General features: G+C 32.6%; 1 protein-coding gene across 10 annotated transcripts in view; it reads left to right on the forward strand.

The window, feature by feature from the left end:
• The window catches only part of LOC145688130 (uncharacterized), a 669,087-nt gene that overhangs the window by 617,122 nt on the left and 34,787 nt on the right, over positions 1–17,178 (forward strand). For 9 of the 10 annotated variants that reach the window (XM_081761906.1, XM_081761907.1, XM_081761911.1 and 6 more), the window contains 3 exons: positions 128–312; positions 2,153–2,293; positions 9,497–9,658. In XM_081761906.1, the coding sequence (XP_081618032.1) occupies positions 128–312; positions 2,153–2,293; positions 9,497–9,612 (442 nt within the window). In that variant the 3' untranslated portion in view covers positions 9,613–9,658. The remainder of the gene's footprint in view (positions 1–127; positions 313–2,152; positions 2,294–9,496; positions 9,659–17,178) is intronic. The other variant, XM_081761908.1, reaches the window with a different exon arrangement.

Below are 17,178 nucleotides of genomic sequence, written 5' to 3' on the forward strand. Positions count from 1 at the left end.
ACCAATAAGATGAAATTTACATGTTACTCATATTTTTCACGGAAACACAATTATTTAAAAGTTAGATTTCATGATCTTGAAAAAACCCAGAGAAATACGACTGAAATATTCTTTCCTTTCTCCTTAGTGTTGAACATCAGCGACAAACTCGGTACTTCTCTCAAACTAGTGAGCCTGAATGGAATCAAACCATGGTATATCCAAATGTTGCTCCTGAAGACCTCAAGAATCATTATCTGGAAGTAACTGCCTGGAATCACGATATATACAAACCAAATGAGTTCCTTGGAGAGTTGGTTCTTAACTTATCAGGTTCGTCTTAAAATTTATGTGTTCACGAAAGCTTAGAAATCCAAAAAGTAGTATGCTCTCAAATAATGTTTAGGAGAAATATTCCAAAATTAGTCAATGAGTAGTTGGCATTTGTGTATAAATATGGTATTGTTGAATTACTATGTAGTATATTCTGAACTGAAAGTACTATCTAAGATAAGTAAAGAATATAATAGCAAGCCTATGTCCAAAATTGCTTCGTTTCAGAATTACAGTCAGACGAAATCGTGAAAGAAGTAGGTAGAACAGTATTTTGCTGAAAATAACTCAAGTGTTATTAAAGTTAGGCATACGGATGTAATATAACCAGTGGTCGAAGTGAAACGGTATGCGGTGGTATGCCATACCGCCTCTGATTTTACTATTATGAAGGCATACCACCTCTGGTTTTTCAGTGATCAAGACATACCGTCACTGGAGAGTAGATGCTAAGTATCTTTAATAAATCTATTTTTATACACACTTATTGACAAATAGATTTGCACGTAAAAATATTTTATTTCTTATGTAGAAATAATTTCTAAAATGAGAACACCGACATTTTTGTTAGCTTTTTCCTATCTTTTGTTTACATGAGGTGTTTTCAAAGAAGTTAATCTAGTTAATATTTTGATGTGTCATATTGAACTGTTTCTTTGTTATATATATGTGTGTGTGTCTTCTTACCTTAATGCATGTAAATGTCGTGTTTTAAGCATGGGCGAATTTAGGGATTGTCTGATGTGGGAGTGGATCTTCCAGGGGTTTAGGATATCTCTCAGTCGAGTAGGGGATCCGGGAGTTTTCCACAGGAAATTAATATAAAAGTTTGGTTTTTGAACATTTTCATGTATAATTCTCTGTAATACAACATAAGGGGATATTTTTCTTTACAGAAAGTTGTTGGCGGGGGATCAAGGTCTCTTCATACCCCCCCTCCCCCGTAATTACAGAGAAGCACTTCAATGGTTTTGAGTTATTATGTAAATAAAAATGCAATCTTTTACCCAACATACCCTCACTGTATTTCAACATTTAGATAAATGGTATGTCGAGTCAAAATCGTAATAAAATATACCGCGTCTGCTTTATTTACACTTCGAACACTGAATATAACTTGCTGTTATTCAAACCTACCTTGTCTAAGGTTATTTGTATCGTAATTCTAAGAGAATCATGAAATAAGTTAACCCTTTTATGTAAAATATGCTCATTACTTTAATAAATATGATTATAACGATTTGCCTAACTTTGATTTTATTGGGTTTATCCACTTCTGAACACACACAGCTAGTTATTTAATGATATGCACATGAAAGATTTTCTCCATGGTATATGTGTAAACAACTATATAATTAACAATGTGTTAATCTGTGTGTCGGTTAAATATAAGGTTGTATATATAAAAATATTTTGCTAACACAAGACTGGCATTCAATATGTTTCAAGTCTAAAAGTTGAAATGTTTAATCTAACCTACAGACCGTTTTAATTCACTTTTTCTGCAGTTTCAGAGTATTTTTGGTGAGTATTAACACTGACAGATTTCTGAAGATTTGTGGTATGCATGGCATTTCTATCATATAAATAAAAATAAGAATGTTCTATTAATTATAATGATAAGTACGTGATAGAGTGATTATTTCATATATCACTGTATAAGATCTGCAAAATACAGCCTTCGCAAAAGCTTATATCTTTACTTACCATTGAATTTCAAACATATTTTTAAGTAATCCTAGAACTTCTTAGTTTTGTGTACTTTCGCATTATTTGTCTTAAATTGGTACCCTTGTATAATTCTAGCTCTGTCTTAATTTGAATAATTCTGATTTTCCAGATCAGAATGTTGTAGACGAGCAACCTCACTGGTACAAGCTTCAAGAAATGGCTAATGTTCGAAACGATGGTCCACAAACACTTAACTCATCTTCCATTCAACCTCAGATTTCGGAAACTTCCCTCAATAGCCGGGGATCTGGTAATAATTTATGTTGATTTATAGATTAATTTTAAGCGCACAAAGGAATTTACAACATTACTAGGGAAACAAAGTACTCTTATCAGTTACTATTTAATTCAAGGGGTTTGGTTGAGCAAGGCAACTCTTTGAATTGTATTTAATTTTTACAATTCTCTTAACTTGTTTTCTGACTTTTTAGTTTGAAGATGAGATCATAACCCGAAGCTTCTCATTATTTAAGCATATATCAACTGTATTTGCTATGCCACATTATATGTTCACCTTTAAATTCTGAATCTTCCTCTTCGCATGTCTATTTTTTATTGATTAAACAAAAATTATTTTAGAAAATTAATTACAACACTGACCATAAGTTGGTATAATTTTATTTACAAAACATAAAATACCTAAACATTGTAGTGAGGCTTATATCTATCAATGTAAAAGAACAGATTCTTCCTTCTGTGCCTTTGCCTAAAACACAGCGTTAATTGTAATTACACTTTTTTGTGTGTGACATTGTTTCATTATGTGTGGATTTTCTACTTAATGTTACCAAGATACTTGGTTTGGAGGTTAGGTTTTATTCTAAAACTTGCTGCTCTATATCTTTCTAGTAGTTTAGTATTCGCTATTTTTGGATTATTATCTTACAGAGTGGAAAAAAATATATAAACAGAGAAAGTGTTGCTCAGAATTATATATACACTTTTGTGCCTTATTTGTAACCTAAGCTTCTGTTTGTACGCATAATTGTTAAAATCAAACTATAAACATCAGTTTGAAACACGAGGTTCTTTAATCATACAAAAAATTCTAATTATGAAGTCATTTAATTCCTAATACACTATACTTTGTAGTTTCTAGCTAAGGATTATGTATTTTATCGTATTTCTATAGCTATTTCTTAGATTTGTAATATAATTTTGAACAGTTGTTATATACCACTACTCCCTTTATGTGTACACTCAATCATATTTTAGAAGTAACAAGAATACAGCTGAAGATTTTCAATACTCAACACATTGTAAAATCATAAGTTTAAGTCATTAAGGATAAGTCGGAAAATATATAATTACATATTAACAATTTAGGAATACATGAAAGAAAGTCTGAAATTTAGTTCATGAATAGATATTGACGACAATATAATTTATTACGAATAGTTTGGACTACTAATCCAGACAAATACACTCATTCATATCTATTGCATTTGTTTTCCACAAATTCATGATAATGTTAAAATAATGGGTTCGTAAAATAATGTGTTTATACTGTACAGCTTTGTGTTTTATTTGACTTATTCTTTGACGTAATCTTTAATGAAACCGCTTTAGTATATTATAGGAGCAAAAATCCTTACTATAATTCTATTCTAGTGTTAATATACAACACTAAGCATTCATTACAATGCTTCAATACACTTTTTGTTGGCACATACTAATTACTTCTAGTAATGTTGCTAACTACACGAATAACAGATGTAATGTCCATATACTAGTTAACATACTTCACAACACTCTTATTTGGTTTAACATATATTAAAATATACTAAAGAACTAAATATTTAACATCACATCCGTTTTTCTTCGCAGTAAATATTACACCAGCAATTGGTTCACAAAATACTCAAACCTTTTTGAACATTTTTTTCTTTTGCATGTGCAAAGTTAATGTTTGTTTCTACGTATTTAATATCTAACAGATTTCTGTTGCTTGAATCTTTTATGAAATGTAATCTTAAATTAATATATTGCGTCCTATTGAATTTTCAGTATTTTTATCTATATTATTTTCTCCTTGATTATTTACCAATAGTTTTGTTCTTCCACTTTCTCCTAAATGTTTTTTGACTTCTTTTAAATTTACTAATTCTTGAGCTTCTGATGAAGTTGATATATGATCTGATTCCGTTGAAGATAATGCAACACAATTCTTTTTTTAAATACCCATTCCATGAATTACTATAGTTCTACTAACGCTTTTCCTGTCATTTTTATTTCATGCCCAGTCTGAACGTGATTATCTATACAAATTGAAATCTTTACTTTTCTAAAACATTAGATCTTTGTTCTTTTAACCCAAGTTTATTAAAAGTTTACTATCAATTTCAACTCCTTTTCAACCCTGAAGTTATATGAGACATAGGCCCACAATTTAACGTCAAATCTGAACCTTCAATCGGTCAAACCTAAGTTTGCTGCTTCAAAAGTGAGAACTGCACGATCACCTTCGTTCCCTTTTAGCATAAGGAAAGCCACGTTGTTTTTATTATTTATATGTTTGTCGCTAAGAACTTTATGTGAATTTTGTTAAAATCAATATTAACGCACTAAGATATGTTTCTTTGTAACTGTATTTTGAGTTATTAATTCTATCCTCGTCAAATAATAAAAACTGTTAATTATATCTCGTCCTCAACGTGAAAAACTGGGCTTTTCTTCAGGACATCTGAAAGACAAAGGTTGGGTAAGTACAACTAATAACTGCGTGATATCACATCAGCTCTTAATACCACTGGTCAATTCAAGTTTCCAAAGTGATCAGTAATGTCACAACCTGTCGCTATCGAAGCTCCCCAGTTGCCTCAAGATATTAGAGAATACCGAGAGATATTTGTTTGACCAAATCTTGAACGAGGAAAAAAGAGCATCAAAAGTATCTGCACTGACCATTCTGGCTAATCGCGCTGATACGAAAGCAATATTTGTATTATCCTTTCCTACGACCTTCTTCCCTTTGTGCATGCTCTTGAAGACGAAACTTATGCCTCAGTCCAGTTGGATATTTGGGTCTTAATATAAATTAACAAGTATCAAGGCAAAAGACCATTACAATAATTAATATTCAGCCGACTTCTAATTGCTGGAATCTAACATCACTGCACATCTATATGGTATTGCAAGGAATGTCTTACCACTCTACTCATCACGACTCTGGAACTCACTAAAGGAATAATAAACACTTCTGACCAGAGTATATATACTTATTTATTAAAAATTAAATTACAGTGTAACGGTTTCGACAACTTAACGTTGTCTTCATCAGACACTAACTGAAAAACATATCTTCAGAGTATAGACATTTATACTGAAAATAAAAGTACTAAAATTCATTGTTTGCATGGGAAGATATATCACAAACTGACGTGTAAGGTTTGTGATATGATATACACAGGGGAAACAGGGAAAAAAACTTAAGGAGAGAATAAAACAACATAGGGATGATGTGAGACTTAAGAGAGAAAATAATGCCATATATAAACATGTTAAAGAAAAGGGGCATGGTATAGATTGGGAAGGTGTAAAGGGGATAGAATGGGAGAATAGGCCAATGATAAGGAAACGGAAGGAAGCACAAAGGATAAAGAAAGAAAAAAGTGACAAATGAATGAACTGGACAAGTGGACTGTTAATACATGAGCTATGAGATAAATTATTGGAACAAATTGAAGTAAAAGAGCAAGACTAGACAGATTTATATGTAGTTAATATCCATATATTTAATATTATATATAGTTCAATATTGTACATAGTTATATATAGTTTAATATATTGTTATATTTTATATTTTATTTTTTATGTCTATATATATTTTTATATTGCTGTATTTATAATCAGTTGTATTTAGTATAGTCTGTTACTTTTAAATTATATCTAATAGGCATCAAAGAAAGATTAAAGTTTTAAGGTAATTGGTCAAGTATAAATAACAGGTGTTTTACAGATGTTTGGAAATGATAAACACAGTTGAGAGGGTGGTTAAGTCAGGGCAGGTGGCCGACAGATGACACCTGGGGAAGTACGACTCAGGTAGCTTTCCATGCAAACAATGAATTTTAGTACTTTCACTTTTAGTATAAACGTCTATGTTCTGAAGGTATCTCTTTCAGTTAGTGTCTGATGAAGACAACGTTAAGTTGTCGAAACCGTTACACGGTAACTTAATTTTTAATAAATAAGTGTGTATATACTCTGGTCAGAAGTATTTATTATTCCTAGAATGACTTAATTCCAAGTGCTTCTTATACTTGTTTATGTGATTTCTGTTGCTTCGTATAGAAGTCGCTTTTCTATTGTTCCTGTCCGTTTCTTAATGCGTTGCTAGTACACTGTATTTCAAACAACGGAATTTAGATTCCGAATGAATAATTATTCGATTTAATCGGAAGTTCTGGCTTGACCTGCCTTTCAGTGACATACATTCGCTTCTTCTCCGTCACGGTGTCCGCCCCGTAGTGTATTTCGATTAAAAAAAAAAAAAAAAGGAAGAAATTATCAACATTCTGCCTTCATATTAGGAATTGGAATCTCAATTTACCTGGCCGGTTTCAATGAGACGATCTGTCTGTCTGTGTCGCATCCATATATTTATTTTGGGAAGATCTCCTACTACATCTTAAGAACGAGACGAAGTATTGAAAAGTGGAATTTAAATTCGTTTCCAGTGCCCCCAATTATACATTTGTTTTCAATATGATGATTTCTCTACCAACGTCTTCGTCAGGGATACATTTTAGAAATCTACAGCTAGTTAGTGCTCCATAAGTTCCATTCGCTTTCTTTGTCATGGTATATCTAAGGTGGTACTTGAAACGTCCTGTACCTCTAGAATAAAAACAGTTATCAACAAATGACCTTTATATTATTCGCAATATTTATATCATACGTTAGAGTTTTATCTCTTTACTCGTTTTTCCTGAAATGAACGCTCTCCAAAGAACGTTACTTTTTATATAACCTTTAGACCTAGAAATGCCGGAATATCAGGTTAAAGAAAACGAGGTAATTAATTGTGATGCTAAGAGAAATTAAACCAACGACCACTAAATTTTAAATTATAGAATATAGAAATACTGAGATTTTGAGATAGTTAAGTTCTATACAATTGAGAATAGTAACTATTATCGACGATCAAAATTTAGAAGTTAGATAACATTACTCGCTTTAATTGCAACAAGGGAAATAATGCTGATACTATTGTTAAAATTACTTAAATCAAATACTCTAAGACGAGTGATTCTTGGTTGGAAGTTTCCTTGTAAACTTTTTCTTGAAAATAGGTCTCGCAATTTGGAATAAATTGAGTGAATCGAATGCTTTTGGGCAGTATAAATCAATCTCGATAGGTCTTGATTTTTGGAAATCTCCCAATTCACTTAGAGGGACATTTAGAAAACGCATCATCCACCTCTTCCAAATATTATCAATTGTTCTTCATTCGAATTGAAATTCGGTTGGAAACAAAATGTTCAAACAATTAGGCGTGAGTGGATAAAAGTTTTGTTACAAAACCAATATTTTTAACTTTCTGTTTCAAATACAAACTAATGTAACATAAGACATTATTTTATCTTCTACTCATAATTTCAATGGTGCTAAGTAATTCTAATAAATTGGTAACATCATCCAGATATTACAAATACCTAGGGAAACAAGTGACGTAACACGATGATTCATTTGCATATTCAATTATCTAGTTAATTAATTTTTGTTCAAATATTCAAATAGGTGATTATTTGAATATTAACATAACTTGATCGTAGGGATTGTTTTGTTTTGCATCTAACGCTTGAAGTAATCATTACATTTCAGTTTGTTCAATTATAATTTCAGTGTAAAAAATATGGCCTTAAATTTTGCTATTATAGGAACTATTCAAGGAAGCATCATGACTATTTTCTTTGCCTTTTCCTAAATGGCCTTCTTCCCATAACCCTTAATTTCATCTCGTCTAATAAAAAAAAAAGCTTACATTTGTTATAATTAGATATCAAGGAATTTCTAAATAGTTGGGAGTTTATAAGTCGTTTAAACTTCTTTACAAATTCCTTACATTATAATCTACTAAATTACTGTGTTGATTGTATTACTTAATTATTGTTCTGAATGCATTGCTCAATTAAAGTACAGTATTATTTGCGTTAAAAGCGCTGCAATGTTTTAAAAATAATAATAATAAAAACTGTTTTTGGTATTCAACCATTCTGAAGTTTTTACAGAAGATTGAATTGAATTGAATTGAATTGAAAATGCCTTTATTAATGTGGCGAGGTTCAGCCGTAGGCTGCTCTACCACCTAACCTAACAAAAGTACAATTAGGAATGTTACATGGAATATATATAAAGGTATTTTACACGTACATATATAACGATAATAAACATATAGCGTTTAGTTAACTACAAACTAATATTATATATATAAAGGAAACCAATATGAAGTAAGAATATAACAGTTGTTCAGATACAGTAGGCCCAGTACTTGTCCTCTATACTACAATATGCATACAAATTGGTTTATTTGCTGCAGTCTAAGGCGTAGGTACTCAAGCTAAGTTTCTGTTGATGTAAAAGATTATCCTTTACCCTACGTTTGAAGGTCAAGAATCCTTTGCACTCGATTATATCGGAAGGTAATGAATTCCAGGCTCTCACACCTGAAATAGAGAATGATTTCGCTGCTTTTGTTAATATATGCCGCAGGATGTCAAGTGTTCGGGAACGTTTTGTTTTGTATGGATGGATTTCATTGATTTCATGTATTTCATGTGTATCGAAGGACCAGATCTTGACGGAGAAAGTTCTTGTAGTTACTGTAAACAATTGACACCAATTTATAATCTTTCAAATAAAGAAACTTCATCACAACAACTCTCTTACAATTTGCCATCCATCTGCTTGCAAAAAAGTATGTTCAGAAAATCTATTAAGTTCCCTATCAGAAAATAAACTGGATTAATTGACAAATATCTTTATTGTGCTCTGTCTGGACTTGTTCCATCGATACTTTGCCGATTATTTCCAGAATTATTGAAATAAAGAATACATACTGAAAATACTTTCCCATGATCACATTTATATCTTGAAAAGAGTGTCTTTTAGCAAAATTAATAATCATTTATATTTTATTGTGGTGTGAGAAATGTATCTACAACGTTAGCTAAATTAGTTGTGAGTCATCCAACACATACAAACAGTACATACAGTACATTATATATATATATATATATATATATATATATATATATATATATATATATATATATATATATAGTATAACTTGTATATATATTCTTCTCTATATAGAGAATGCACCACTCAAAATCATTATTCGATATCTAGCTATAATAGAACATATACCTCAAATATTCCACAACAAAATTATGTACAAAATAAAATGTACATTCTAATATCTTGTTATTTTGTTCCTGTACATCTTCAGCGAACGTAAAAGGCATGAGGACTTCCACTCGCGTTTCTATGTTTCCAACAGCCAACATATCAGCCAACGCACTTCGTCCACAAGGATGTCATGGAGCCTTGTGTTCCATTTTGTAGCACACAGCTCTCTTACTTTCTTGGTCTTTACAGCTTTGTGTTACCAGTAAGTGTAGCTGTTTCTGTGTACATTTGAGAAGGGGGAGTACTTTGCATTATTACTGCATATATAATTGATATTTGTTTATATGTATATGTGTGTATGTAAGTACGTGTCTGTATGTGTACTTTTGCAATTACACATTTTATATCCCTAAATGAAACTTCCCCTTCTTGTTGATGTTTTGCATGATATGTGTAACTGTATTTGCTCGGTACAAATAAGAATTCTCAAATCGTGAAGGAAAAACCTCTCATTAAAGCAAATGTATCTTAGATGAAAGTACTATAGTGAGAAGTACTCGAAAGATTGAATTGCGATAGTAAAAAGTTAAGTAAACTGAAGAATTGAAGTAATTATTAATCAGAAATTTATAAAATTATAAACAAGGTAAAAGTATTATTACTAACAATTCTTCATATGATATTAACGTATAAGAACGAACAACGACAGGCCTCGATGTACAACCATATGAAAAAATGTCGCGTACATTGTGACTGATGTTTTGCCTAAAATACGTATATCCGTTTTCATTATATTTGAAGCTTTTAAAGATCTCAACAGGGGGAAAGTTCACTGACAACAATAGTCTCAATATTTTTGTTCAATATTAGCGCAAAGTAATGAAATTAGAAGCTAAATATATAAATAAGGCCAAACGTCAATACTATAAAAGAATCAACCCATTAGGGCTGCAAAACATTTCACAATTCAACGCTCAACGTTAAGAGCTAGATGGGAAGGATAGGACAATAGAGGATTCAGGAGGAAATTTGGAATATTTCATTAAGTCTTTTTCTGTCACGAAATTGTTACAGGTATTACCTGTAGCGTCCCAATATTTGTATCTATAAACTGCTTTACATATATATCAAGAAAATAATGAATATTATATAAATATCTAAATACGCTAATTGTAAACCTTCCTTACCATGGATATACATACATCACCAAGTGATTTCACACAATTGCTAGAGTAATAACACACACAAATTCATATATATATATATATATATATATATATATATATATATATATATATATATATATATATATATATATAGCTAGATAAGTAGATAGATATGTATATCATTCCATTCTACTTAAATAGTTGAATCCATTTCAGTCGCTTTTCGAACGTATGCAGATTACAGATAACTTGAATTTAGGACTTAAACATTATTAGCCATACGTTATAGATATATATTATTAAATTTGTCTTGAGGGATTGAATCCATTGCAGTCACTTCCGAACATCTCCAGATTAGACACACTTGGGTTTAGGTATGAAAACGTGATCAGACGGACATTACATATAATGTTATTAGATTCGTTTGAAGGAAATTCGTATGATCCATAAAATGAATTACGTTTATAGAATAATTAGCTGAAATGCTTGTGTTAAAATAGTTGTATTCCCTTCCCTGTTAGGATACATAATTCCAATGAAAGTGTAATGGCAAAATTACAAAAGATACTCTACCTTTGGAGTAAATTTTGGTGCAAAGCTTTTACAATTACTTCTGCATATCCTAAAAGTTAGTTTATTATATGCCTTACTGTTCAGTGATATTGAGTTATTTTTATTACAGTTATTTTCCTTAAAACGTACAGTAGAATACTTTCTACATAAAAATTTAGTGGAACACTTTTCTTTAATATATGGTTGCAGAGGTGTGTCCTGGAGGTCTGGACCCTCTCCCCGAAATCCCGACCTTTCTCTAAGATTTGCCTAATTTTTGGGGCAACTTTAAAAATTTTAATACCATTATTATTATTATTATTATTATTATTATTATTATTATTATTATTATTATTATTATTATTATTATTATTATTATTATTATTATTGTATTATTAAGTTTTGTTAACTTAATAGTTCACTCTGTTGCAAAAAGATTAAACGCTTTCTTTATGGTTATTTCAGTCGTAACCCGCTCAGCTCTGGAGTTTGTGTCACTGGGTATATCCCAGCTTCCGCCCAGTTTGTGTTGTTCTGGAAAAACGCCGTGTGTGTAGGTTTACTCGGGATTCTATTTCCTCCCACTGTCTTCATTCTACTATTTCTTTCATTCTCATCATCGACGTGTCCTTCAACTTAGCCAGCATAACCATGGAACGTAAAACTTAAAAGCAATTTTTATTAGGGCTCTTGTGAGTTCAGTAGCCCTACTTTCTACATTAAATTTTATTGGAGATCTTTTGTTAAACATTTAGCTAGTTGTAGGAACGTACGCAGGGTGTATGACCTGGTAGTCCGGACACTTCTCTCCAATGCCGACTATTTTGTAACTTTTGCCGAATGTTAGGGGCGATTTTACAGATAATTATACAATCTGTCCTCATACGAATTTGTCTTCTATATTATTATTATTATTATTATTATTATTATTATTATTATTATTATTATTATTATTATTATTATTATTATTATTATTATTACTGAAAGTTTGAGACCTCAATATTACGTCCTATTCTAACAAGATCGAGGGCAATTTCGGGTCTGTTTCAGTGGTACACTCCTGTTCACATAAACTTGGAAACTTGTTTCGTAACCAAGTCGAAAAGGTAAGCCTAGATCCGTTACAATTCTTTGGGTAAAAGAATTCGGAATATGTATGCGTTGTATTGATTTTTTTTACAAAATGTATTTACAAATTACAAATATAAAAAAGAATAGTTCCTATTTAAAAGTTTTGTTGAACTTGTATATGGTACGTGTTGGAAATAGCGAACGAAAATATTATTATTATTTCTAGGAGTAGTAGTAATACTGGACGGTAGGAAACAATAACGTTTGCTTTTGGTCAGAGACTCTTATGACTCATAGTAGGCACTAAAGATGAGCCTGATGTATTCATGAATCTTTTGCTAAACACGTTACGTTCTCAGACAGTATGAATCAAGGCTGTAGATATGTGACGTCATGTTGATATTTCTCCTGTGAAGAAAGCCGTTTATACTCTAAGACCGAGAAAATTAAATATGTTTTATGTTATTACACATCAGAAGCATCGATATTGTAAACGGCAAAAATTTCCTTATTTATCTCAGCAAGAATCGAACCTAGAACCCCAAAATTACAAAGTGAAGGCTGAAGCCACTACCCTAGGAATGCTCTGTTAAATAAGAAGAAAAAAGCACTCGTGTACGTATTAAATTTCATACGTTTATGTTTTAATATCGACGAAACACACTGATTTCGGTCATGATAAAATACTGTAATCTAGAGTATACATAAGATACTATGCTATATTATAGTTGCTATTGTCTCGTGGAATCAACTGTCATTATGTAGTGCAAATTTGGAGATAAAGTCACTGTAAGCCCCTATAGTCTCCTACTTCCTCCCATATATATATATATATATATATATATATATATATATATATATATATATATAGTGTGCGCGGAAAGTATTGACGCCTAAAGCTTTTTACACACCATCCGCGCACTTCCTTAATGACACCGCGTAAAGTATTGTCGCTCGCTAGCAGGAAACAACCGCCTGTTGTGTTACTTGCTGTAGAGTAACAAGGTTCAATTTGCTCTGGTGGGTCGACAAGATTACTTGGAGTGTACACTTGCTCTTGGTATTCCATGTAATTTTGATGCTGCTCTATGTGTGCTGCGATCTCATTTCTTTGTGACAAGATGCGTTATTGCGTTCTGATGCCTGGTGAAACTGAGGCGGTGGTTGCCCTGCTTAAAGCTGGTAAAAAATCAAAGATATCTTTAGGCAAACGGGTCTGAAGCTGAGAATAGTACAGCATTTGGTGAAACGTTTTAAGGAGGAAGGAGAAGTCAAAATGCCCCGTCCAAAACCAAAGTCTAATAGGTCTATGAAAGCGTCTCAAAGAATGCTAAAGATCATGAAAAGGTAGCTGCAGAAGCAACCTTCATTAACAGCTAGGGAATTAAAAGAAAACAATCCTGCATTGCTTGGTAATGTGTCCCTACGGATGGTGCAGAAGAAAATTCATGACAACTTATGGCTACGAAGTTACAGAGCTCCCGGAAACGCTTTCTTACATAGGATCATCGTAAGAAAACACTGGCTTTCTGTAAAAAGAAAATGATGTTTGGACTGTTAATGACTGAAAAAAAAAGTGTTGTGGACTGATGAAGCCACGTTTTTTGTTAGTGCCACTGGCTGCCTGCGAATGTACCGTCTTCCTTGTGACGATTCCACCCTTCCCCAGCACACATGTCCATCTGTGAAACACGCTGCCACTATCATGGTCTTGAGTTCTTTAGTTACGGTGGTGTAGGAGAATTAGTTACTCTCTCTAGAAACCAGACTATGAATCAGTTTCTCTATTTTGAGATATTAAACGATGTTTTGGAATCGTCCTTTGCAAAAAAAAAAAAAAAAAAAAAAAAAACAAACGGAGCGTCTTTTTTATGCAATATGAGCTCCTTGTTATACAGCCAAAAGTGTGGTATCTTGGCTTAAATATTCTTGTGTCTCATTTTTTAAACATTAGCCAGGGTATAGGGGCGCGGTGGCTCAGTGGTAGAGCGTTCACCTCCGGTGCTTGGGGTCCCTGGTTCGATCCCAGCTCGCACCGTGTGGACTTTGTGGTGGACAAACACCGTGCTCGTGGGTTTTCTCGGGGTTCTTCCGTTTCCTCCCACTTTCTTCATTCCACCATTTCACTCATCTCTCATCATCACCGTCTCCTTTAGCCTAACCGGCATAATCATGGGACGTAAAACTTAAAAGATTTCATTTTATTTCATTTGGCCATAGTATAGTCTAATGTTAAACATAATAGAGAACCTATGGTCTGTCATGAAGAGACGTTTACAGGGTATGGACATTTCTACATTGCTTCTGCTGGAAGCTGCCATCAGGGAGGTTTAAGACAATTAGCCACTTGTTACCCTCCAAACTCTCGTCTTGAGTGCTCTAGAGCTAGTGAAAGCATACAAGAAGACGAAAGGATGTCCAACAAAATACTGACTATCCCATAAGTATTCTAGTATTCTAACTTTTATTTTGTAATGTGTTCGGTGTCTTTTTATTTGTGGTTCTAGCTTTCACTTGCGTCGCGTCAATACTTTCCGCGCGAACTGTATATATAGCCTTTCCATAATTTGTTTAATTTTCTACAGCACTGGAAGAAGAAGAAGTTTTCATACCATTACCGTGGAATTGGGCATTCTTGTTGAAAAATGTCTGAATTTTTCAAATTTTAACAATAAATAACAGAAAGTCATTGTTTAGCCCTCTTTTGATTGCATAAGCACAAAAGTTCATTTTCCTTATGGGAGATTCAATGTTAAATTTAAGAAGCAGTTTTCTGCAATGATTGTTGGTAAGGATTTTGTGCACATTAGTATTATTTGTAACAAAATGCAATAACGCTCATCTGCAAATGCTAGTATAGTCGTTTCGAACATTATTTTGGGTAAGGCTTCGCTTTTGGGGGGTAAAATGCGTAAAAGAGTGGTGGTTGGAGTGTTACCAAAATCCGAAATTGTATTTTGGAAGCGCCAGTAAGTGCCAGCATAATCACAAATGTCAGAGAATGAATGCTCTGAAGCTCCTTGCATGTGCCAATGACTGATATCGGGCTACAACCAACCTTCTAAAAAAAATTACCATAAATATCCTTAGAAAGGACTACCAGAAGTAGATTTTTTTGATTAATTAATGTGAAATTCGGAATTCTTGTAGTAGAAAGGTATTTGTGTTTTAATATAGGATATTAGTTTGGTAACGCACCGACATAGGGGAGCAGGAGCGAAACATATGATGGTGAATCTTTATATGAATTCTAAATTTTATTCTGAAAATGCCAGTGAGCGTTAGATTAATCACAAATTTCACAGAATTAATAATACGATGCTTCTTACATGTGCTAGTGAGAGATATCAACCCCATTGAAAATTCCCATAAAAAATGGCATAAATATCTTTAGCATGATCATACAGAAAGAAACTTTTTTGGTCAAATAATATGAAAATTGTCGTTCTTGTGGTAAAAAGGTATCGAAATCAGGATTGCTATTTTTGTAAGGCAGCGTCTTAGGGTGCACAGGGAACGAAACGCGTGGTCTTTATAAAAATTCCAAATGTATTCTGGAATTGTCAATGAGCGTCAGGTTAATCACAATTGTCACAGCATTAATACTGCGATGCTCCTTGCATGTGCCAATTACTAATATGGGCAGTTGCCTAAACCCCATTTTGCAACATATCTACCAGGTGACTTGAAACATAAAATTGTACAGAGTGTAGAGATGATCACTCCAGATACGTTGGAGAAGGTGTTCACAATGGCTACAGTAAATCGAATTACTTATTTCTTGCTCGTTCAGGAGAGCATGCTTAATAAAAGTAAGTTGATTTTGTCTGTCTCACAGGTTAATCATATTTTTAAACAGTTAATGATGATAAAGCCACAAAGTGTTGTTTTCAAGAAGGAGTAATTTTGAAGAAATTATTATTGTTCCCCGCGAGGCATTTGTTTCTAGTACAACCGTGTGTCCATGGTATACGATTTCTTGATGTATTTAACTGTGCAGTACATACGAGTAGGTTATTGTCTAAAAAGTGGGATCATACTATTATTGTGTAGGAAGTATGAAGAAGCTACGCTCTGTTTGCGAATATAGAATTCAATATTGAAATGATAAGCAAAGCTACTAAACATGTAATTTTTAAAATGTTACTTTGCATTAACATTTTTGGTGTGTGTTTGTGGTTTCTGCGACATTTTCCATTGCTATTTTATGTTCTATTTCGAGCCGGCTTTGCTTAAGTGTGCAGAAAATACGTTGCTGACTTATGAGTGTAATTTTGTGCTATAACAAGAGTCTCAATTGATTTTTAACAAATACAAATTCTTTATATTGTATTCCAGTGACACCATAACAACAAAACTATATGCATAATCTGTTACACTGATAGAATTTAATCATTTACTGCGGATTTGAGTTTTCTAAAATCACAAAATTTGTCTGCAATAATGATAAAATACATAAGGTATCTATCTTCTTCCCGTATATCCTTGGTAAGGATATTTATTGTGATTTTTTGTGAGTTTTAGAAGGAAACTGTAACCACATATCAGTCACTGGCAGATGCAGGGAGCATCGAAATATTAATTCTGTGATATTTGTAATTAATCTGAGGCCAATTTTTATTTTTAGAATAAAATTTGACATTTTTATATTTAAAAGCAGACTCTCAATTGTTTCGCCCCCTGTGTTCTCCTAAGGCGGCGCGTTACCAAACAAGAACTTTCCAAATTTGAAAAACTCATACCTTCTTACTACGATGGCACTAAATTTCACACGAATTGAACCAGAAAATAGTTTCTTTCGGTATGTCCCTGCTAAGTATATTTATGGTAAATTGTTCATGTGATCTTTAGAAGAGAGGCTGAAGCCTTACATTAGTCACTGGCACACCCAAGGAGCATCGGAGCATGAATCTGCGACATTCGTGATTAATCTGTCGCTCACTGGCATTTCCAGATTAAAATTTGGAATTCACATAAAGATACACCATCATAT

Source organism: Thermobia domestica, chromosome 6 (genome assembly GCF_964235325.1).
Source record: "Thermobia domestica chromosome 6, izTheDome1.hap1.1, whole genome shotgun sequence".
NCBI lineage: Eukaryota > Metazoa > Arthropoda > Insecta > Zygentoma > Lepismatidae > Thermobia > Thermobia domestica.